Here is a 22,214-nt window from a genome sequence, read left to right as displayed (position 1 = left end):
GGAATTAAAAAAAAAAAAAAGGCATAGCCTTCTCATACCAAGAAGAGAAAAATAACAGCTTTTAAAGAAAACTCACAGTAATTGAATAGGTAGAAGGAATCGTTCCGAAGTCTTCCCTCGATAATCTGATCTATATTGATCATACATCCATTTTCAGGAAACTGGAATGTATGAACCATGCTCTTTTACACTTTGTTTTGTCCATTCCCACATGATCTTGAAGCTGTGGAATTTGAGTATGTTACCAATAGAAGGTGTGATTACATGGACATGGGGTTCCAGGGAAAGGGCTGAACTATCTATTGTCTCTCACTTCCTGGCTGTGTGATGTTGAGCCAAGCTATTTACCCTCCCCATTGCTCAGTTTCCTCCTCTAAACTGGGACCAACTAGGGGCACCTGAGTGGCTCATTTGGTTAAGCGCCCAACTTTGGCTCAGATCATGATCTCATGGTTGGTGAGTTGGAGCCCCGGGTCTAGCTCTGTGCTGACAGCTCAGAGCCAGGAGCCTGGGTCAGATTCTGTGTCTCCCTCTCTCTCTGCCCCTACCCCGATCTTGCTCTTTCTCTCAAAAATAAATAAGCATTAAAAGAATTTTAAACTGAGACCAACAAGAGTTCATTGGATTGTCATTATGATTAAATCAGGTAGTTGGACGCCCAACCGACTAAGCCACCCAGGCACTCCTGGAAGCTAATTTGTAATAAAGCGATACCTACTTCAACATAGGTGCACAAGAGACACAATACGGCAGTCAGATCTTACTTCAAAAGACAGAATTATTGAAAATTTAAAAGCAACAGAGCAGTCTAACAGGAGGGCTGGATCATCAGCTCAAATGCCTCAGGCAACATTGCTGTGGGTGATACAATTTTTTTCCAAAATTGTGGCCAAGTCTTAATAAAGTTATCAATAAGACAAGGTAGGAATAATTTTGGCATATTCAAAAAAAAAATCATGGTACATCAGCAAGTACATCAGGGTGGCTGGAGCTGAGTGAGGTGGGGGGACAGGGTGCAAGAAAAAACTATATATATATAGATAGATATAGATATATAGATATAGATATAGATATAGATATTTAGATAGATATTTAGATAGATATTTAGATAGATACTTAGATAAACATAGGTATAGATATAGATGATACAGATATATATATTTTTTTGGTTGCTTCCTTGGGGAAGGTGCTTAACCAAATACTTGTTGGGGGCAGGGGCACCTGGCTGGCTCAGTTGGAAGAGTACACAACTGGATCTCAGGGTTGTGAGTTTGAGCCCCACGTTGGGTGTAGAGATTACTTAAAAACATTTTTTAAAAAGCCTATTGGATTGCAGCAAATTCAGTTGAACGAAGAGACTGGTTCTTCATAATTACCAAAAACAGCTCATTAAATATTGTTGTTAACGTAAAAATGTCGTGTGTAGAGTCAACCATTTTTATACCACATATGCTAAGTTTTTAAGACTTTCAGAAAATGTACGTTGAAATTGATGTGAAAAAACAAATGAAGCTGTATTATCGGAATTCACGTAAAAGAGACTGATCAGAAATGTTTTCCCCCATACCAAATAGAGGATAATCACAAGGCTTTACATTTCCAGGTTTCGGGCGTGTGGTTTATAGAGTGAATAAATCAGGCGCTAGGATGCTTAAAAAAAAAAAAAAAAAAAAACCGGGAAGGGAAGAAAGGAGGGGAGGGGGGGCGGCGGGGGGGGGGCGGGGGGGGGCGGCGGCGAGGGCGGCGGCGAACCGAGGCGATCTTGGCTGGGAAAACAGGCCCACAGCACCGCCGTGTGGCCATTTGGGAATTTGCAGCAGGATCTTTCAGAAATCCCTTAACCCCGGAGCAAGCAAGAATTGGGACACGACATCTGGGTGAGGGGATTCTGAGGGATCGAGATGGAATATTCCAGCTGCTAAAATAGATGAGGGGGAGATGTGGTAAGACTTATCGTAGAGAAACTGATGCTCCGTCTTCTGGGTCAAGGAAATTCCCTAAAGCAACTGTGCTCAAAGTAGGTTGTTGAAAATACTTGCTGAGCATTTGCTAGATACCAGGCACTGTCCTAGGTGCTGGGGACGTGGTGACGAATGAAATAAACCAAGATCCCTGCCCTCGTGGAAATAAGATTATAATGGGGAAACAGGCAGTATCACTGATTCTAAGATGCACGTGACTTAAACCTGATGACATCTTAGAGTTAATTAAATGTTCAAAGAGGTTGAGTGCTATGGGAAAAAATAGGTCAGGGTAAAGGAGATTGGAGATTTGGGGAGGGGATGGTTGCCATATTGAATTGGGTGGTCAGGGAAGACTTCACTAAGAAGGTGATATTCAAGAAAATATTTTATTTTATTTTTTTTTCAACGTTTATTTATTTTTGGGACAGAGAGAGACAGAGCATGAACGGGCGAGGGGCAGAGAGAGAGGGAGACACAGAATCGGAAACAGGCTCCAGGCTCTGAGCCATTAGCCCAGAGCCCGATGCGGGGCTCGAACTCATGGACCACGAGATCGTGACCTGGCTGAAGTCGGACGCTTAACCGACTGCGCCACCCAGGTGCCCCTATTCAAGAAAATATTTAAAGGAGAGAGGCTGATTAGGGTTTTTTGGAGGCAAGACACTTGGGTGGAACAGCCTGTGCAAAGGCCCTGAGGCAGGAGCATGTCTGGGTTTCTCTGAGAAACAACAAGGAGGCCAATGTGGCTAGGCTGAATGATCAAGGGGGATAGAGGAGAGAAGATGTCAGAGAGGGGCCAAGTCATAAAGTGCCTTTCAATTCTGGGATGCCATTGGTACCCCCTGATCCTTTGATCTTCTCTTCTCTTTGCCTCACTTCCTCTCACGGCCTCTCTTCCTTCCTTGGATTCTGTGGCCCAGTGCAGTCAGGTCCTTGTACACATTACTTTAACTTCCTTGCTCTTTCTCCCTCAGTCCTACTTGCCTGGCAAACCCCAACGCTGGTTAAAAATGGACTTTGCCTTTCCTGTGCCTGCTCCCCCCAGCTGAGCTTGTGAGTGGACACACTTCAGCTGTGTGAGGGCAAGCCTCCAGTGGACATTCAGAACCAATCTGCAGGGCCTCTGCAGTTCCCTTCTCTAATCTCTAAGAAAGCGTGTTCTCACCTTCTCTCTCAAAATCTCCAGCACCCCTCCCCCTCTTCATTCTCACTTCTTCTTTGGCAGAACAAAATAGAAGCCACCAGAAGAAGACTTCCGTGCGTTTACCCCAGGGACACCACGAGCTCACTTGCAGAGGTACAGGTGAACTGCTGCCCTGCCCATGACCGTGTTGGGACAGCATGTAAGAGGCCTCCCCCACCCCCACTTAGGCACCGGATCCTTTCTCCTTCCCGTACTCAAAACTTTCCCTCTTGCAATGTTTCCTCCTCTCTCTTGCATCACTGTTTGTGCAACCCTTGAGTCGTTGACCTTCAAGGATTCCCCTTCACCAAATGCCAGTACGTCCTCACGGTGCTGTTGAGTATACTTCCTGAATCCTGCGTGTGTTGGGCTCACTTCTCTGCCCAAGCTCCCCACCTCTCCCACTTCATAGCTCCATCCGTGAAGATCCCTTTCCTCTAGGCTCCACCTACGGGACTTTCTTGCTACAGTTCTCTAACAGAAACCCAAGTTCAAGAGTCGGGGGCCCCAACCATCTTGAAAGCAGATTCTTTAGCTTTAGTGAAGGCTTTGCATGATGGCCACCTCAGCTGACATCTGTCCGCAACCCCGTGATCCAGAACCGCATGGCCAAGCTGCTTTCAAACTTCTAACCCAGACACCATGAAAAATAATAAATGTGTATTTCTGTTTTAAACCATTTAGTCCGGGGGTGACTTGTTGCACAGCATTAGCTAACTAGTACACGCTCCCAAGTCTGCTTTTCTCTGTGTCTTTCCAGACCTTGCAAATGAGGATAGCATTTACAGTGTTATGATACTGTAAGCATTGCCCTGTTTTTTTCTGGAATGCGTTTCTATATTTCTTTTTAACTTTTCTTCTGAGGTAAAACTTCCCTAAAGTAAACCTACCTAGGGGCGCCTGAGTGGCTCAGTCAGTTAAGTGTCTGACTTCGGCTAAGGGCATGATTTCACAGCTCATGAGTTCGAGCCCCACTTTGGGCTTTCTATCAGCGCAGAGCCCACTTCGGATCCTCTGTCCCCTTCTCTCTCTGTCCCTCCCCAGCTTGTTCTCTCTCTCAGAATAAATAAACTTTTAAAAACTTATGGGGCGCCTGGGTGGCGCAGTCGGTTAAGCGTCCGACTTCGGCCAGGTCACGATCTCGCGGTCCGTGAGTTCGAGCCCCGCGTCGGGCTCTGGGCTGATGGCTCAGAGCCTGGAGCCTGTTTCCGATTCTGTGTCTCCCTCTGTCCCAAAAAATAAATAAATGTTGAAAAAAAAAATTAAAAAAAAAAAAACTTATAAAGTAAACCTACCCAAGGTGAAATACAAAATCTTAAACGTACAGCTCGATGCATTTTTACTGATGTATTCACCCGTGGAACGCCCACTCAGATTGAGGTAGAGAACATCTCTAGCATCCCTCAAGGCTCCCACGTGCCCCCTCCCAGTCAATACCCTTCGCGAAGGATCACCACTATTCCAACTTCTAAGTTGAGGTTGGTTTTGCCTGTTCTTGAACATAATATGAATGGAATCGCGTGTTTTGGCCTGTTTGGTCTCAAAATACTGTAGATGGGGTAGCTAATAATCATAGATATTTATTTCTCATGGTTCTGGAGGCTGGGAAGCCCACGGATCAAGGCACTGACTGATCGGGTCTGCTTCCTGGTTAATAGCCTTTTCACTGTGTCCACACAAGGGTTGGAGGGGCGGAGGAGCTCTCTATGGTCAATTTTAAAAGGGTATGAATCCCATTCTGGAGGGCTCCACCTTCCTGATTGAATGAATCACCTCCCCAAACCCCCACCTCTAAATACTTTTACACTGGGGGTTCGTTTTCAACATTGAATTGGAAGGAGGACACATTCAGTCCATACTAGGCACTGTTCGTTCTTTCACTTATCGTTAGGTCTCTGAGAATTACCCATGTCCTGGGGGCGCCTGGCTGGCTCAGTCAGAAGAGCACGTGACTCTTGATCTCTGGGTTGTAAGTTTGAGCCCCACGTTGGGCGCGGAGATTACTAAAAAAAAAATAAAGACACAAAGTTTATTTTTAAAAATTACCCGTATCATTGCATGACTTATCAGTTCATTCCTTTTTATTGCTGAGTAGTGAGCCACTGAATGGATGCCTTCCACAGTATGTCTATTCTCAAGCTCACGACCATACTGGTTGTTTCCAGTTTAGGGCTATCGTGAATAATGCCGCTTTATTTTTTATTTTTTTTTAAATGTTTATTTCTGAGAGAGAGAGAGAGAGAGAGAGAGGGAGAGAGAGAGAGGGAGAGAGAGAGAGGGAGAGTATGAGCAGGGGAGGGGCAGAGAGAGAGGGAGACCCAGAATCCAAAGCAGGCTCCAGGCTCTGATATGTCAGCATGGAGACCGATGCGGGGGTGGTTGGGGGGGTGGGGCTTGAACTCACAGACCAAGAGACCAAGACCTGAGTTGAAGCCGGATGGAAGCTCAACAGACTGAGCCACCCAGACGCCCCAGGGGACAGGATGTTTCAAGACAATGGAAGAGCTTTTTTTTTTTTTCTTTATCTATCTGATTCCATGTAGCTTTGGTGAGGCTGTGGGGAAATTGGGGTTATTATCGCCCCTGCAGTTGGAAGCCTACATCATCACAAGTTCTCTGGGGAGTAACTAAGCAACATATATCCAGATCTACGACTTACATCTGCTCATGGCTGGAGTAATTATGGTTCGAGGAATCGGAATGCAGGGACAACGTGTGACTCTTGATCTTGGGGACATGAGTTTCCCCATGTTGCATGTAAAGATTATTTTTAAAAACAAGAAATCGTCGGGGCGCCTGGGGGGCTCAGTCAGTTGAGGGCCCCACTTCAGCTCAGGTCATGATCTCGCGGTTCAGGAGTTCGAGCCCCGCGTCGGGCTCTGTGCTGACAGCTGGGAGCCTGGAGCCTGCTTTGGATTCTGTGTCTCCCTCTCTCTCTGGCCCTCCCCCACTCGTTCTCTAAATAAAACATTAAAAAAAAAATTTTTTTTTTCAACGTTTATTTATTTTTGGGACAGAGAGAGACAGAGCATGAACGGGGGAGGGGCAGAGAGAGAGGGAGACACAGGATCGGAAACAGGCTCCAGGCTCTGAGCCATCAGCCCAGAGCCCGACGCGGGGCTCGAACCCACGGACCGTGAGATCGTGACCTGGCTGAAGTCGGACGCTTAACCGACTGCGCCACCCAGGCGCCCCCCCAAAATTTTTTTTTTAAAGAAACCTGGAAATTGTCATGCAGAGGGGCTCCAGGGTGTCTCATTCGGTTCAGTGGTGAGTTCGAGCCCTCCGTCGGGCTTGAGATTCTCTCCCTGTCTGCTTCCTTCTCTCTCTCAAAATAAAGGAATGGACTTTAAAAAATGTAAGTTTAAAATATTAAGAAAAAGAAACTGTCATGCATATATTATGGAATGAGTACACAGAAAAATACATATGCAGAAGATTACTGTAGCATTGTTTTAATATTAGAAAAGGGCAGGGGCACCCGGGTGGCTCAGTGGGTTGAGGGTCAGACTTTTCGTTTCAGCTCAGGTCATAATCTCACAGGTTCGTGAGTTCGAGCCCAGCACTGGGCTCTGCGCTGGTGATGTGGAGCTTGCTTGGGATTCTTTCTCTCCCTCTTTCTATGCCCCTCGTCCGCTCGCATGTGCACTCTCTCTCTGTCTCAAAAATAAACAAACAAACTTAAAAAAAATTTTTTTTTAATTTTTTAATGTTTATTTTTGAGAGAACATTAATTTTTTAATGTTTATTTATTATTGAGGGAATAAATAATAAATTATTTATTAAATAAATAAATGTTTATTTATTTTTGAGCGGAGGAGGGACAGAGAGAGAGGGAGACACAGAATGTGAAGCAGGCTCCAGGCTCTGAGCTGTCAGCACAGAGCGCAACGCGGGGCTGGAACTCACGGACTGCAAGGTCATGACCTGAACCGAAGTCGGACACTTAACCGACTGAGCCCCCCAGGTGCCCAACTTTAAAAAAATGTTTAAATTTAAAAAACGATAAGCTGATTATTGACATGTAAATCTAAGCTAGAAAACCAAAGACCTCAAATTGTTTCTCAGAAATGTTTGTAGCTCCATGATCAGTGCGTTTGTTTAAGAATGCAGATTCTTGGGGGCGCCTGGGTGGCGCAGTCGGTTAAGCGTCCGACTTCAGCCAGGTCACGATCTCGTGGTCCATGAGTTCGAGCCCCGCGTCAGGCTCTGGGCTGATGGCTCAGAGCCTGGAGCCTGTTTCCGATTCTGTGTCTCCCTCTCTCTCTGCCCCTTCCCCGTTCATGCTCTGTCTCTCTCTGTCCCAAAAATAAATAAACGTTGAAAAAAAAATTAAAAAAAAAGAATGCAGATTCTTGGGATGAGCACTGGGTGCTGTATGGAAACTAATTTGACAATAAATTTCATATATTAAAAAAAAGGAAACAAAAGAATGCAGATTCTTGGGCTCTATCTCAGGCCTTGGGAACCAGAATCTCTGAGCGTGGTGCCCAGGAATCTGCATTTTAACTAGACATTTGGATGCCCATTTAATATTTGAGAAACTTAGTCAATGAAAAAAGGGGCACAATGAGACCCAGAGAGACATTGTCAAATATTTTTATGCTCTTTGCCCAGTTACCAGGGGAAGGAGCTCCTCTAGTCTGACCCTCTCTCCCTTCCCCCAGATCCTTCGCAACATCTGCCCATCCCTGCACTTGCCCAAGGAAACCTTGTGGTTAATGACTCCCGGAAAAGTGAAGTGAAAGTGGTAAACAAAGCAACAGCAGCTACAGGATTAGAAGTGGGGTGGGGGCCGCGGGAGACCGTCCCTGTCCCCTCGCTGAAGTCGGGAGTGAGGCGACCAGTGACACAAGTTGACATTTCTGGTGTCCCTACAAAAATACTCCACACGTCCCTCAAAATACACCACCCGCTTCCCGCTCCTGTCCCCCCTCACCCACAGAGAGACTTCACCTCCCCGGTCACCTCCGAAACCCGGAGGTGGGCGGTGAACAGGGCGGAGTCTCTGAGGAAAGAAAACGGATGGGTCAACACTCGGGTCCCCAGAGATGTCTCCGCTACCGACGCTGCTGCTGTGGTGGCTGCTGCTGCTGACTGTGGAGCCTGCCAGCGCCTCGCTGATCCGGTACTGGGGACCCCCTACCCCGAACCTGGGATGGACTCTCCCCCTTTTGCCCTTCAAGACTGGGGCCCCCAAGTTCAGTGACTCCCAAAGCTGGCACCCCAGGACCCGTGACTTCTATCTCTTGGGTTCCCAGACCTCCAAATTGGGCTCTCGCCGCCCTCCCCTCGCCCAGTGTGGGGGGCTTCTGCCCTGATGTGTCCTAAGAGGACACACAGCCCTTTCGGTCCAAGGTCCTCCAATCCTGAGACCCTCAACTGAGGACTCCTCCTTCCCTCCCCTCTCCAAACAAGTTTTTGGGAGATCCCACCCTGAGCTCTGATGATCTGGTACTGGGGTTTCCAGACATGCAACTCCCCTGGCCCCCAACCCAACAGATCTTGGAGACTCAGAACTCTGACTCCCCCAGCTTCACATCTCCCAGACTGTTTAGGTCTCAAGAAGCCCAGTTTGGGGGACTCCAGGGATCCCTCACTCACCTAGCCTCTGGTGCCTCCCACCCCAATCTCTTACTTCTCCTCTCTTCTCCTATCCCCTGGAACGGGGCGGGGGGGGGGGCAGGGAGGGGTCCTCTTCCAGGAAACATTTCCCCCACTTGACGTTCTTGAGCCTCTCAAAGATTGAGTCATGGCGGGGGTGGGGTGGGGGGTGGCAAAGAAGTGAGTGAGGGGGCAGGGCTCCAAGGACTGATTTTAGGCAGGTACGTGAATATCCCTGCACGCGATGTTTGCTAACCTGCTTCTTGAACCTACTAGATCACGGCCATTTCCCCAGCCAGCACAAAGGGCAGTGATTCTCTTCAGCGTTGTTTCAGGGCCCACAGCATCCGCAGGACCCAGGAACTTGTTAGAAATGCAAACCTTCAGGCTCCATCTCAGACCTAATTCATTAGAAACTACAAGTTCTGAATCTCAGCTCTGGGGCAGGGGCTGGCAAACTCGCAACCTGGGGCCAAATTCAACCTGCCGCCTGTTTTTCTGCGAACGAAGTTTAACAAAACCCAGCCACGTTGTCTAGGGCTGATTTTGTGCTATACAGACGGAGCCGAGCCGTTGCAACAGAGGCTGGGGGATTTCCATTCTGCAGAGCCAAGTCCTAGCTAGCCGGTCCCGTCTTCAAAATTAGACACATCCTCACAGACACAGCTTTGTGCACCTGTCCAGTGATCTCCTGTGGATGAAACTCATTGAGCTGAAGTGAAGTTGGGTTAAAAGGCGTGTAAGGGCTCAGTGGGTTGAACGTCTGACTTCCTCTCCTGTCGTGATCTCTCAGTTCCTGAGTTTGAGCCCCACCTCGGGCTCACTGCTGTCAGCTGCTGTCATCATGGAGCTCGCTTTGGGTCCTTTGTCCCCATCTCTCTCTCTCTCTGCCCCTCCCCCCAAAAAAAGGTGTGCACAATTTTAAGCCCAATGATACACATCTGGCAAATCATCCTCCAGAAAGTTGGTATCAATCGATAGCCCCTAGTCAACGGTGAGTATTCTTAGGTCTTTGCCAATCTCCAGGGCGAAAAAAGTTTTCTGACTCTCATCATTTGTATTCTTTTGACAACTCTTGGGGTTGGACATCTAACATAAAAAGATGTTATTTGTTTAGAAGCTGTTTGTACTTCTGCAAATTACCTGTTTGTGTCCTTTGCTTATTATCCTGGTAAATGTCAAGAACTGTAATGTTAGCTTGCCACAGTTTTGTGGCTGCTTGTAGAAGACACAAGACCCCCGGGTCAGAGACAAGGACAGGTTATTACTCTTGGCAACAGTAGTAGCCAGAGTATCAGTTCTCTGAGCCCCAGTTCCCACAGGGCGAGATGAAGAGAGCTGGCTGAGATCTGCCCATGCAGTGGGGTGCATTACAGGAGGGGAACCCCAAGTTTAGGGAACCTGGACCTTTTACAATGGATCATAAACCTGCGTGCTCTTTGGCCCAGAGGGAGACAGTTTCTCCCCCAAGGCTGTTCACTAAATGAAATCCTTGACAAAGGCAGTCAGTCTGTCTGCAGAAATGTGAGAGAACCATGAGGGAATTGTCTTCCAACACCGGGTTGTTTATCTTATTCTTATTTGCTTGTAAAAGCTCTTTGCATATTAGATATATTAATTCTTTGACATACAACTTGTAATTATTTCCCTTAGATTTTTAAAAAACGTTTTAAACAGCTTTGTGTGTTGGGGAAGGGAGTACAAAGGTTTAAAATTTTAGAGTTACATTCATCAATCCTCTCCCCAATGATTTCTGGTCTTGGTATCATGATTTGAAAAATCTTACTCTTCCCAGAGTTATGTAAACATTTTACTTCTCTCTAGTGCTCTTATGTTACATTTCACATTAGATCTTTGATTATCTGCAACGTATTTTATTATTATCTTTTTAATGTTCATTTATTTTTGAGAGAGACAGAGACAGAGTACGAGAGGGGGAGGAGCAGCGAGAGAGGGAGACACAGAATCTGAAGCAGGCTCCAGGCTCCGAGCTGTCAGCACAGAGCCCGATGCTGGGGCTCGAACTCATGAACCGCGAGATCATGATCCGAGCCCAAGTCGGACACTTAACCGACTGAGCCACCCAGGTGCCCCAAGGCATGTATTTTAGTGTAAAGAGTGAAACTGGGATTTGGTGCTTACAGTCTCCCCCACACCAACAGTGAAGAAAATAGTCTCCAACATCATGAAGTGAAGCATGCAAGTGTCTTTTGCCAAGTCTAGTTTCATGGTGGCGTCTTTGAAAGCCTTTGTGAGTGTCGAGTTCCCGAGGATGGCTTATGTTATGTTCTTTGAAATGGCCCTTATTGAAAGACTTTGGGGAAAGTCTGCTTGGGGTGGGCTGGTTCGCTCTTGCAGAGTCTTTGGGGAGATTTGTCATCACGGTTTGATAGGTATTCCGTTGGGTTTCCTGGAAGGTTGTTATTACAGGGTTTCTGACAATGGCTGAGACGTTTGCTTTGTCGTTCCACCCTATTTGGGAGATTCCTTTATGGAGGGTCTCCAGGAAGAGTAATTTCCTAAGTGTCAGTATCCTCCCCCACAGGATCCCTCTCCGCCGCGTGCACACCGGACACAGGACTCTGAACCCACTGAGGGGATGGGGGAAGCCAGCAGCGACCCCCGCTTTGGGGGCCCCCTCCCCTGGAGACAAGCCCACCTTCGTACCTCTCTCTAACTACATGAATGTGAGTCACAGCCCCAGAGAGTCCTCACCCTCCTCCCCACTTAAGAAGTCAAACCCTTCATTCACCCTCTCTCCGTTTGACCCTCAGGTCCAGTATTACGGGGAAATTGGACTGGGAACGCCCCCACAAAACTTCTCTGTCGTTTTCGACACTGGCTCCTCCAATCTCTGGGTCCCGTCCATAAGATGCCACTTCTTCAGCCTGCCCTGCTGTGAGCTTTCATGGGGGAGGATGAGACTGAACAGGGGTGATGGGAGAAGTGGGGCCTGGGTCTTGGCTTCCCGAGGATTTCTGAGGTGCTGTTCCCTTCTGACACGCCCTCACGGGTCACAAGTTCACAAAGGCAGGAGGCCACTGGGGAGACTCCCTTCCTCCAGTGACACCTCCCTGATCTTCTGACCTAGGGCTCCACCACCGTTTCAACCCCAAGGCCTCCAGCTCCTTCCAACCCAATGGGACCAAGTTTGCCATTCAGTATGGAACTGGGAGGCTAGCTGGCATCCTGAGTGAGGACAAGCTGACTGTGCGTGACCACTGACCCCAGGAAGACTTGAGGCTGGGAGAACCCCCACCGTCTGAGAGGATCTGGCTTAGGGAGGGGGCTTAGGAGGCGGGGCTTCCTGGGGAAATGGATGAAGGGGGCGGGGTTTCCTGGTTAAAGGGGTGGGCTTCCCAAGTGGGGAAGCAATCCTTCCTAGACGGTTGGGGGCTGTTTTCAGGTGTGTCCATATGGGATTCATGCCTTGGTTTGGGACATTTCAGGGTTATGTAGGTTATGTCCTTCAAGAAGCAACCTGCCCCATTTGCATCTATCCGTAGATTGGAGGAATGATGAATGCATCAGTGATTTTTGGAGAGGCTCTGTGGGAGTCCAGCCTGGTGTTCACTCTTGCCCGCTTCGATGGGATACTGGGCCTTGCTTTCCCCGTTCTGGCCGTGGGAGGGGTCCGACCCCCACTGGATGTACTGGTGGACCAGGGGCTACTGGATAAGCCTGTCTTCTCCTTCTACCTCAACAGGTAATGGGCGAGGGTCTACCTTCCTATGAGTCCTAGCCCCGATTAAGATGTGCTGTCTGCTTTCAGAAGTCCCATGTCCAATAAAGGAAGTCTCATCTTCCACTCAGGAAGTCACCTACCCAATATAAATAACACGTGATCAAAAAGTCCCACTCACCGAGCAACCTTAAGACCTACTACAAGCACTCACTGTCACTTTAAATGCCTCATGTTTCAAACCCAAACCAGGAAATTCTGTGCCTTACCTACTCAACTTAGGAACTCCCTCTCCCCCGCACACAAAGCCCAAATTCCATTTGAGAATACATTCCAGAAGTCCGAAGCTACCCATTTTAATCGAAGAAGTCCCACCTATCTTTTAGGAAGCTCAACTTTACGCTCAGAAAGCCCCACCCACCATCCAGGAAGGCCCCACCTTCCCTCTGGAGGTCCATCCCCCACAGTCATAAAATCCTACGCCTGAGCAGGTCCCACCCACTCGAGAAGCTCCACTTACCTCTGGAGGGGTCCTCTCCTTCCACACCTCCAGGAATCCCTGCCCTTCTCAGCCAAATCAGGAAGTCTGCCACCTCTGACCCATGAGACCTACAGTTTAGAAAGTCTCACCATGTGCCCAGGAAGCCACCCCACTTCTGCCCAAGTGACACCTGCCAGAGCCAATTCGCAAACCCCAGGGCTCCATGTGCACTCCACCCCAGTGGCTCAGTTGGTGAAGAGTCCAATTCTCGATTTCAGCTCAGGTCAAGCTCTTCCGCTGGGTGGGGCGCCTGCTTAAGATTCTCTCTCCCCCCTCTCTGCCCCTCCCCTGCTCACCCGCACGGGTATGTGCTCTCTTCCAGTAAGTAACAAATTCCACCCCAAAAGTTCTACCTTCCACAGTCAAATCAAGAAGCCCTTGGGGGCTGCTGCGTGGTTCAGTCGTTAAGTATCTGACTTTGGCTCAGGTCATGATCTCATGGTTCGTGAGTTCGAACCACGTATCTGATGAGCTCAAGCCCCACTTCAGGTAAAAAAAAAAAAAAAACAGGAGCCCACTCTGGGTGAGCCCCGCTTCCCTCTCTCTCTCTCTCTCAAAAAATAATAATAATAATTAATTAAAAAATTTAAAAATAAAAATAAAAAAAGAAGTCCTGTCCCCACTTCAGAAGCCCCCCAGGACCCTAAAAGACCTTCACCAAGAAAAGTCCCATTTCCTTTTCCTTTTTTTGCTTTGCTTCCAGTCCCAACATCTAGACCCTGCCTACATCCCACTACTCCACCCAGAACTGGTGACCTCCTATTGGCAGGAATTCCCTGCCTTTTTTTAAAGTTTATTTATTTATTAAAAAAGGGTTTTATTTTTTAAATGTTTATTCATTTTTGAGAGACAGAGAGAGACAGTGTTAGCGGGGGAGGGGGGCGGGGGGGGGCAGAGAGAGAGGGAGACACAGAACCCGAAGCAGGCTCCAGGCTCTGAGCTGTCAGCACAGAGCCCGATGTGGGGCTTGAACCCACGAACTTGAAGATCATGACCTGACTGAAGTCGGACGCTTAACCGACTGAGCCACCCAGGCACCCCAAGTTTGTTTATTTATTTTTGAGAGAGAGTAAGAGAACACAGTGCATGCGCGTGCAAGCCAGGGGAGGGACAGAGAGAAAAGGGAGACAGACAATCCCAAACAGGCTCCGCAATGTCAGCACAGAGCCTGACACAGGGCTCGAACCCACGAACCATGAGAAATCTCAACCGACTGAGCCACCCAGGAGCCCCAGGAACTCTCTTCCTTGACCTGCCAGGCCGGCAGGACACTGACGGCACTTTGCCTCTGCAGGGATCCTGAAGCGGCCGACGGAGGAGAGCTGGTCCTGGGGGGCTCTGATCCGGCTCACTATATCCCACCCCTCACCTTCGTGCCGGTCACGATCCCCGCCTACTGGCAGATCCACATGGGGCGGTGAGAGACCTGGCCTCCTAGGTCTGGGAGGAATGGGCCAGAGACCAATCCCCATTGTCCTGGGGAGGAGGGAGCCGGAGGCCTGGACTCCTGCTCTGAGGGAGGAGGAAGCTGGGGGCCTGGACTCCTGGGTCTGGGGGAGGAGGGGCTGGGCCAGGGCTCCTGTGATTGAGGGAGGAGGGGCTGAGGGCCTGGATTCCTAGGACACTGGCTCCAACGTCTACCCTTTGCCCCCTCACAGTATGAAGGTGGGCACAGGGCTGACCCTTTGTGCCCAGGGCTGCGCTGCCATCCTGGACACGGGCACATCCCTCATCACAGGACCCACTGAAGAGATCCGGGCCCTGAATACAGCCATTGGAGGAATCTCCTTGCTGGTGGGCGTGGTGAGGACCTAGTGTCTGGTGGGGCTTTGATGGCAAACACTGGGCAGGATGCTTGGGGCCCGAGGGTGGGATTAGGTGGTTAAGAGGTATCCCAAGGCAGAAGGCACTGGGCGTCACGAGTGACAGGCTGTGGGGCAGTGGTCGGAAGCAAGGACACTTCCTAGGCATCTGCTGCGTGAGTCTGGAGATGGTGATACGGGTTGATTCAGGACTGCATGGGAGTCAGAAGCCTAGGGAGCCTGGGGACATCCGGGGGAGGTACACAGGAAGCTGAGGAATATTTACCATCAGATGGTACTCAGAGCCTTGGAGGGCAGCCGTCTCTGGGAGAGAGAAGAGGTCTCAGGAGCAGCCTTGGGGAACATCCACATGGAGAAGTGGAGACAGGGCAGGAGCGGTGGCAGGCAGGGGAGGGGCGCCTGGAGAGTGGGGGCTCACTGAGGTTGTGCAAAGGAAGCTTCAGGCATGGAGGGGCACGGTGAACATAAAAGGTGCTCACCCACTTCTCATCAGCAGGCCCTTCAGTTTGGGAGGGGCGGGGGGGGGCAGGGGGCGGGTCCTTCCAGGTAGAAATTTCCACGAGGTCTATCAAATGCCTAGGATGTGGGCTTATAATGAGCCAAGGGAACCAGGTAGATTGGAGTTGGGCATGGGTTGTCCGGGTTGGAACCCAGCTCTGCCACTGTTTTCTCTTGGACAAGCCACTTAATATTCCTTTGCCTCGGCGCCTGGGTGGCTCAGTTGGTTAAGCGTGGGTGCGAGCCCCACGTCAGGCTCTGTGCCGACAGCTCAGAGCCTGGAGCCTGCTTGAGATTATGTCTCCCTCTCTCTCTCTCTCTGCCCCTCCCCTGCTCACACTCTGTCTCTCTCTCTCTCTAACATAAATAAAACATTAATATTCCTTTGCCTCAGTTTCCTAACTTCTAAAACAGGGTTACTAATACTCGTGTTTTAGGTATGTTGTGAGGGTTGAATGCATTAGCCTACATAAGGTTCTAAGCTGATGCTCTGATCATACACTGGAAATCAACCTTGTTCCCATTATTCCTTATCTTCCCAACAAGGTAATGACTATTGGTTTTGAAGAAAGACAGACTTCCTGGCAGTTACTTACAGTGGCCTAACATTGTATTCTTGGGTACTTGGGGGGGGGGGTGGGATTTGAGGTAACGTGGAGAACAACTGTTCTAACAATCTAAAAAAGGCAGCTCTCAGGACGCCCGGGTGGCTGTCGATTAAGCTTTTTGACTTCAGCTCAGATCATGATCTCACTGTTCAGGAGTTCGAGTCCGCATTGGGTGAGCTCGAGCCCGGCTTCAGGGTGAGCCAGACTCTGTCTCTCTCTCTCTCTCTCTCTCCCTCTGTCCCTCGTGGGATTCTGTCTCTCGCTCTGTCTCCACCCTCACTCACTTGCACTCTCTCTCTCTCTCTCTCTCTCTCTCTCTCTCGCTCTCTCAAAAAAGCGGCTCTCTCGCTCTCAGCCACTCAGCTCCGGCTAAGTATTCCCATGTGGGGAAAGCCAGATCTCCTGGTTTGTTGGAGAAAGCTGAAAACATTATTTGAAAGCTCCTGGTTTGGGCCCACAGACCACCCCTTAAACAAAGGAAACGAGCCAATCAACAAGGAATGACTAGGTAGGAGGGGGTGACCAAAACCTTATAAAACAAGGTCCCTTGCCTACAGCCACAGGTATTCACCTTCAAATGTCCCCTCTCTGTAAAGAGAGTTTTCATACTGTTTTGTTTTGTTTTGTTTAAGTTTCTTTATTTGTTTTGAGAGAGAGAGAATGCGGGTGCTTGCGAGTTGGGGAAGGGCAGAGAGAGGGAGAGACAGAATCCCAAGCAGGCTCTGTGCCACCAGCCCGATGCAGGCCTCGAACCCATGAACCATGAGATCATGAACTGAGCTGAACCCAAGAGTTGGATGTTTAACCGTCTGAGCCATCCAGGCGCCACCATATTATTCGTAACTTTCTAATTTTCAATAATAAACTCTGGCCCGCTGCTCACTTAAAAAACAAGCAAGCAAGCAAGCCCCTGGTTTGTGATAACACTTACTATGTGTCCAGGCATTCTTCCAAACTAACTTATTATCCACATAACATACCTATGAAGTGTTACTATCAACTACACCTTCAAATTGGACACCGCGCGACACAGAGAGATTAAGTAACTTGCCTAAGGCTGCACAGCAGCAGACTCCAAGGATACCACCTGCACCACCGTGGGGTACAGTTGGTAACTAATTTTTAAAACATTTTAGACACAGTGCAAGACAACTTAAATGCACCCTGTGGGCTCCATGTGCCTCGGGGCCGGTAGTTTCTGATCCACAAGTAGATGAAGGAAAAGAGGATTTGATCAAATGGGAGCCTAAAGGAAGTGACAACAACTATGTTAGGGGCGACGGAAGAGCGGGTGAGGCGAGAGAAGGCAGCAGAACTTGACCGCACAAGACCGTGAAGACCTATCTTAAGCAGAGCGGGAATCCCTCAGCCCCACTTGTTCCTCTTCTCCCTCAGTACCTCATCCAGTGCGAGACAATCCCCACGCTGCCCCCCGTCTCCTTCCTCCTTGGTGGGGTCTGGTTTAACCTCACGGCTCAGGACTACGTCATCCAGGTAGGTGGCCGTCACAAGGCAGTGACGCAATAAGATGGGATTTGAGAGGATGGAGCTGGGAACGAGACATCACTGGGACGGAGTAGGGGCCACAGAAACATTTCTGGTGTCAGGGGTAGTGGGCGGGGCAAAGCTGTGGCTCCCGGGGAAGAGGCGGGTTCGGTGTGCCTGACACCCAGTGGCCCGTTTTGTCGCCTTGCAGAGTGTTCGGGGTGGTTTCCGCCTCTGCTTGTCTGGCTTCCAGGCCCTCGACATGCCTTCGCCTGCAGGACCCCTCTGGATTCTCGGCGATGTCTTCTTGCGGACCTACGTAGCCGTCTTCGACCGCGGGAACCTGACGAGCGGGGCCCGAGTGGGGCTGGCGCGCTCTCGCTTTGGGGAAACCGGACCACGAAAGGGTGGGCCCGCGCAGGCGCAGTTCTCCGGTTGGCGCCTCGGTTAGGCGCATGCGCACCGAGTGGTAGTCGAGGCCCAGGTACTCCGTAAAAATCCGTTCTTACCATTGACAATACCTGGGTCACTTTTTTCTTTTTTTTAAGCGCGTGATTTTTGGAGAGAAAAGTTAGTGTCCAGCTCTCTGACTTGAGGAAGAAAGGAAGGAGAAAGGTATCACTCCTTTTCTCCAGGGCAGGGCTCCCGCCGGTGCGGAGGTCTTGTACTACGAATCCCAGGAGGCCCTTCGCCTACGCTGTCTATAGACAGAGGCGTCCGGAACCGCGAAGCCTCATGGACCTTGTATTCCAGGCCGTGTTCTCGTCTTGCCGGGGGCGGGCGCAGCCACAACATGCGTGGGAGGCGACAGGTCGCGACGGCAGCGACAGGTGGCAGTGGGGGGTGGTGCCTGAATCGTAAAGGGCTTTCCAACCCTTGTTTTAAGGGGAGGGGATATGATTCCCGCAGACTTCAACCTCTGTTCTTCCTTTCTCCCCTTGGGATTCCGAGACCCCTGGGTCCGCCATAAAGGCGGGGCTTGAAGCCCCCGGGTTGGGGGAGCTGTGCTGTCCCTCCTCCGGCGATGATGTCATCCCCCCCTCCGCAGCTTCTTGCTGCCCTGAGCTGCCGGGGCTGGGTCACCCCTCCCCCAACGCCAGCCCCGGATTCCCCCATCCCCGCCCCGCCTCGACTTGGGGTGAGTACGGGGGGAGGGGGAGAAGGCACAGGGTCCGGGGGCGGTAAAACGACCCAAATCCCAGTTTTGGAGGCGAGAGACCCGGGAGATGGGGACTCAAAGATTACAGCGGAGAAATTCTTCCTTAATAACGAGCTTTGGGAGCCAAGGTTCTTGGAAGGCCTGGGGGGACCAAGGATCGTAGGCGGAGAGTCTCCATATTTTCAGCTTTACTGTTCGGAAGACCCTCTTTCCTGGATTTATAACTGATGGGAATGGGGGTGGAGGAACGAGGCTGGGATCCTAGAAGTCGGGAAGCGGGAGACCCTTTCCCAATTCCAGGGCCTTGGAGAATGGGGGAGGGGGGATGAAGGGGGCGCCAAGGATGACAGAGGTGGGAGTTTGGAGCTTTCAGGAATTTTGTGCCTGGAGGACCAGGAAAAGGATAGACTGGGAAGGAGGAGGGGTGGGAAAGGGCTGGAAACCAGGACAGACATTGGTCTACAGCCTCCTGGTGTCCATCGCCCCAAATCAAGTCCGCTTCCCCCTGGTCTGTTTGCAGGGCTGGGTGTCCCATACCCGGGGCCTACATTATGCCTCCAGTCGCCTACCCCATGGGTATAGACTCGAGGCTCACAAATCCCCCACATACCCCGGTGGGTCCTGGAGAGGGCCACGAGGGAGTGGTGGCATTCAGTTTTCCCTGGACCTGATGGAGTCTGGACTATACTGTTACTCCTTGCCCCAGGGCCTCCGCCCCGCTCCCATGGTCTCTAATCTGGAGTCTCATCCCATATCGTCCCCTATGGCAGCCCCCTCGCCCACAGCCCCCACCTTCTCCCACACCTTCTGACCTCTGCAAAAACGCTGATTTGGTAACTGGATCCCGTGCCTGGCTGCTGTCAAAAGCAGAAGAGAAAAGTAGAGTTGGGGGGAGGGGAGAGGATATAAGGGAGCATAGCTGATTTTTAGGTGTTTACCCTAGTCCCTACTCCCACCCCTAGTGCCTACCCAACCCTTCCTCCAGCCACCACCCCCACTCGTGACTCGCTCAGAAACCTCACTCAACCCAAGCCTCAACCTAAGCCCAGTCCCTCACCTCAGGATTCACTGCTTCTGCCTGGGGATACACCAGAATTCAGGGTAGAGAAGAGTAGGAAGTTTGGATGTCTTTTCTCTGCCTTCCTGGGTCCCATCGGGGGCTTGAGTACCGCCCAAGGTCTGGGGCGGGGGGGTGTGAAGGAAATACCTCCTTGGTCTGCAGGACAGGCTCCGCTTCTGCAACTCTCTCCGCAGTGACGCAGCCTCGGGTTCTGGCCAGGATGGGGGTTAGAGGGGGTGATGGAGGGACAGAGACCAAAGGACAGCGGGACAAAGTCCCAAAGAAGTGGAGACAGAGCCTCATAAGGGGATAAAAGAGGCACGGGGAGTGGGGATAGAGACCCGCATAGGGTGACAGAAAAAGGAGAGAAAGAGAAAAGGCACTTACAGAGGAGGGAGAGAGACGGAGGAGAGGAAAAAGATACTGACAGAGAGGTCGTCAGAGAACAAGAGCAAGGGGGACAGAGATGCAGATGAATGGATAGAGACGGGGGGTGGGGGGTACAGGCTGGGAGAGGGGAGTGGAGGACAGAGACACAAAGAGAAGAGACAGAGACCGGGAGGGGGCAGAGGCCCAGGGAGAGAGAGAGGCAAATCCCCAAGAATAAGCTACAGAGACCAGGAGAAAGGGACTGGGGGTGGGGGGACGGAGACACAGTTGGGGGAGAGGAGACTGAACCTTAGGGAGAAGGGAGTAAAGACTCAGAAGGAGGGGAACAGATTCAGAGAACAATGAGACAGAGACCCGGAGGGAGGGTAGAGACTTAGAAAAGAGGGTCCAGAGTCTCAGCGGGGCGAGGGCAGAGACGAGGGGACAAATAAATACTCAAAGAAAGGGGATAGAAAGACATCGAGAGACACAAAAACGGGAGCGGGGGCGGGTGGGTAGGCGATACGAACCAGCCGCCGCACCTGCAGAGGGAGGCGGTGGGCCAGGGATAATGCAGCGGGAGAAAGCCCGCAGCCCCTGACCCGCCCCCTTCGCTCCCGCAGGCACCGCCTCCTCCCGCCGCAACCGGGGCAGAAGCTGAGGCCCCCGCTCCAGCGCCTGCGCCCAGCTGCTCGGTGTCTGGCCAGCCAAGGGGGCGGGGCAGGACACGCCCCTCCACTAGCCCCGCCCCAACTCTCCGCTCCCGCCGGGACTTTCGGACACCTAGCCCCGCTCTATTTCTCATTGGCCCCGCTTATTTCCTCAGCCTAGCCAGTTTCCCGGCGCTTAGGTTTCTCCCCTCCGCCGCCCTTAAGGCTCTCTCTTCACCTGTCCTCATCCATCCCTTGGTTCTGCAGTCTGCAGTCCGCTGTTTTCTAGACTTGGTCCCTTTCACATCACCAGTTGGAAGTTCTTGCAGCGCCCTCCAAAGCCCTGTTGACCCTCACGCCGCTCTCCCAGGTTCTCTGAGCCCAGACTCCCCGTTCCAGGTCCTATTCTTCCATCCAGCCCAGTAATTTTGTACTCTGCCGGTCTCACCTTTCCCGTAGCGTCCCATACCCGTTCTGTACTCTCTTAGCCCTGCCCCAACCCCGCCTAGGCTGGTTGCTTTCAAGCCTCTTAGAGCCCCAGTACTCCCCTAGTCTCGTCTTCCCACAGTCCATTCAAGACGGTTTCTACCATTTGTAGATCCCACCCACCTTCCTCGGTCTCATCCATCCATCCTGACACTCCTCTTCCCGCCCAGCCCTGTCTGACCAGACCAAGCTTGCAACCCCGGCCCGACCCCTTCCTCGCTTCGTTCCCTTTCTTAGTCCTAGGCAGACGCTCTCAGGTTTCCAGGCCTCGCTTATATCCTCTCCTGCTCACTGGGTCTCAGTCCCTATTCCTCCTTTCTGTCCAGCCTAGTGCCATTTCGCACGAAAGTACGGTCTATTCTTCATTTCCAGTTCCCGCCCCTCGTTCAGTCTCGCCCCCTCACTACCCAGCCCAATTAGGACTGTTTCTAACTTTCCTAGGCCCTGCCTCTTCTTAAGATCCGCCCTGCCCCGACAAAGCAAAGTTAGGGGTCCAACCCGGCTGTCTCCATCTGCCCCTCCCCACAGGCTCCAGGTTGCCGGCTCTTTAGATCCTTTCTCTGTCCAATCAGGACCGTCTCCCCCATGCCAGCCAGAAGTCTTTAAGTAGTTTGGACATGTCCACTTCCTCTGCTCCGCCCACTCCTTTCTTCAGTTCAATCAGATCTCTTTCTCATATCTAGTCCCACCCCCTCAGTTAGCTGCCCGTCCTGCCCATTTGGCACCTCGCTCGGACCTCCCCTTCTCTCGGAAAGATCCAATCGGTGTGTTTCACCTGCAGCCCCGCCCCGAGCAGCTAGGCTGTGTGGAGTCCCTGTCCTTCCCCCTGCCTCAGCCCCGCCCTAGCGTCCCCAGACCAATCAGCTCTGTTCCGCCCCCACCGAGGCCCCGCCCCCTCCACCCGTCGCTTCTTCCACCCAATCACGTCTGCTTCTCCTCCTGCAGCCCCGCCCCCGACGCCCCGCCCCTGCAGCCCCGCCCCCCGTCCAATGCTGAGCTCAGTCTGCGTCTCGTCCTTCCGCGGGCGCCAGGGGGCCAGCAAGCAGCAGCCGGCGCCACCGCCGCAGCCGCCCGAGTCCCCGCCGCCGCTGCCCCCGCCGCC

The 22,214-nt window shown here is 51.3% G+C and overlaps 2 protein-coding genes across 35 annotated transcripts; one reads left to right on the top strand and one right to left on the bottom strand.

Moving 5' to 3' along the window:
- Positions 1 to 4,706: 4,706 nt before the first annotated feature.
- LOC121019003 (voltage-dependent calcium channel gamma-8 subunit-like) lies at positions 4,707 to 20,803 on the bottom strand. 34 transcript variants are annotated; one of them, XR_005785355.1, is made up of 5 exons: positions 19,605 to 20,628; positions 19,360 to 19,404; positions 17,067 to 17,149; positions 12,954 to 13,042; positions 4,707 to 5,150 (listed from the first exon to the last, which is right to left on the bottom strand). XR_005785355.1 is itself a non-coding variant. In XM_040458175.1 (5 exons), exons 1-5 carry the CDS (start codon positions 20,779 to 20,781, stop codon positions 5,084 to 5,086), a joined length of 528 nt encoding a protein of 175 aa, XP_040314109.1. In that variant the 5' UTR covers positions 20,782 to 20,803; the 3' UTR covers positions 4,707 to 5,083. The 34 variants fall into 34 exon arrangements, 10 of the variants coding, with proteins under 10 accessions (XP_040314109.1, XP_040314110.1, XP_040314114.1 ...); XR_005785356.1 differs by lacking the exon at positions 17,067 to 17,149 and adding an exon at positions 15,063 to 15,196; XM_040458175.1 differs by lacking the exon at positions 17,067 to 17,149 and having other exon boundaries at positions 19,755 to 19,818; positions 20,519 to 20,803.
- NAPSA (napsin A aspartic peptidase) lies at positions 8,169 to 17,906 on the top strand. Its single transcript, XM_040458088.1, has 9 exons — positions 8,169 to 8,275; positions 11,297 to 11,438; positions 11,526 to 11,649; positions 11,843 to 11,961; positions 12,258 to 12,457; positions 14,269 to 14,391; positions 14,633 to 14,777; positions 17,299 to 17,397; positions 17,600 to 17,906. Exons 1-9 carry the CDS (start codon positions 8,199 to 8,201, stop codon positions 17,837 to 17,839), a joined length of 1,269 nt encoding a protein of 422 aa, XP_040314022.1. The 5' UTR covers positions 8,169 to 8,198; the 3' UTR covers positions 17,840 to 17,906.
- Positions 20,804 to 22,214: the final 1,411 nt, after the last annotated feature.

This window comes from Herpailurus yagouaroundi, unplaced genomic scaffold (genome assembly GCF_014898765.1).
Source record: "Herpailurus yagouaroundi ecotype Mexico unplaced genomic scaffold, PumYag 220, whole genome shotgun sequence".
Lineage (NCBI taxonomy): Eukaryota > Metazoa > Chordata > Mammalia > Carnivora > Felidae > Herpailurus > Herpailurus yagouaroundi.
Note: the sequence above shows the minus strand (reverse complement) of the source record. Positions and strands in the feature narration are given on the sequence as shown.

Coding starts and splice junctions, on each gene's coding strand:
- NAPSA (XM_040458088.1), top strand. CDS start 8,199: ATGTCTCCGCTACCGACGCTGCTGCTGTGGTGGCTGCTGCTGCTGACT. Junction 8,276..11,296: donor GCCAGCGCCTCGCTGATCCG/GTACTGGGGACC, acceptor CCTCCCCCACAG/GATCCCTCTCCGCCGCGTGC. Junction 17,398..17,599: donor CTCAGGACTACGTCATCCAG/GTAGGTGGCCGT, acceptor GTCGCCTTGCAG/AGTGTTCGGGGTGGTTTCCG.
- LOC121019003 (XM_040458173.1), bottom strand. CDS start 20,781: ATGAGAAATAGAGCGGGGCTAGGTGTCCGAAAGTCCCGGCGGGAGCGG. Junction 19,405..19,754: donor CTGTCCTGCAGACCAAGGAG/GTATTTCCTTCA, acceptor TGCTTTTGACAG/CAGCCAGGCACGGGATCCAG. Junction 18,264..19,359: donor AAATCAGCGTTTTTGCAGAG/GTCAGAAGGTGT, acceptor CCTTAAAACAAG/GGTTGGAAAGCCCTTTACGA.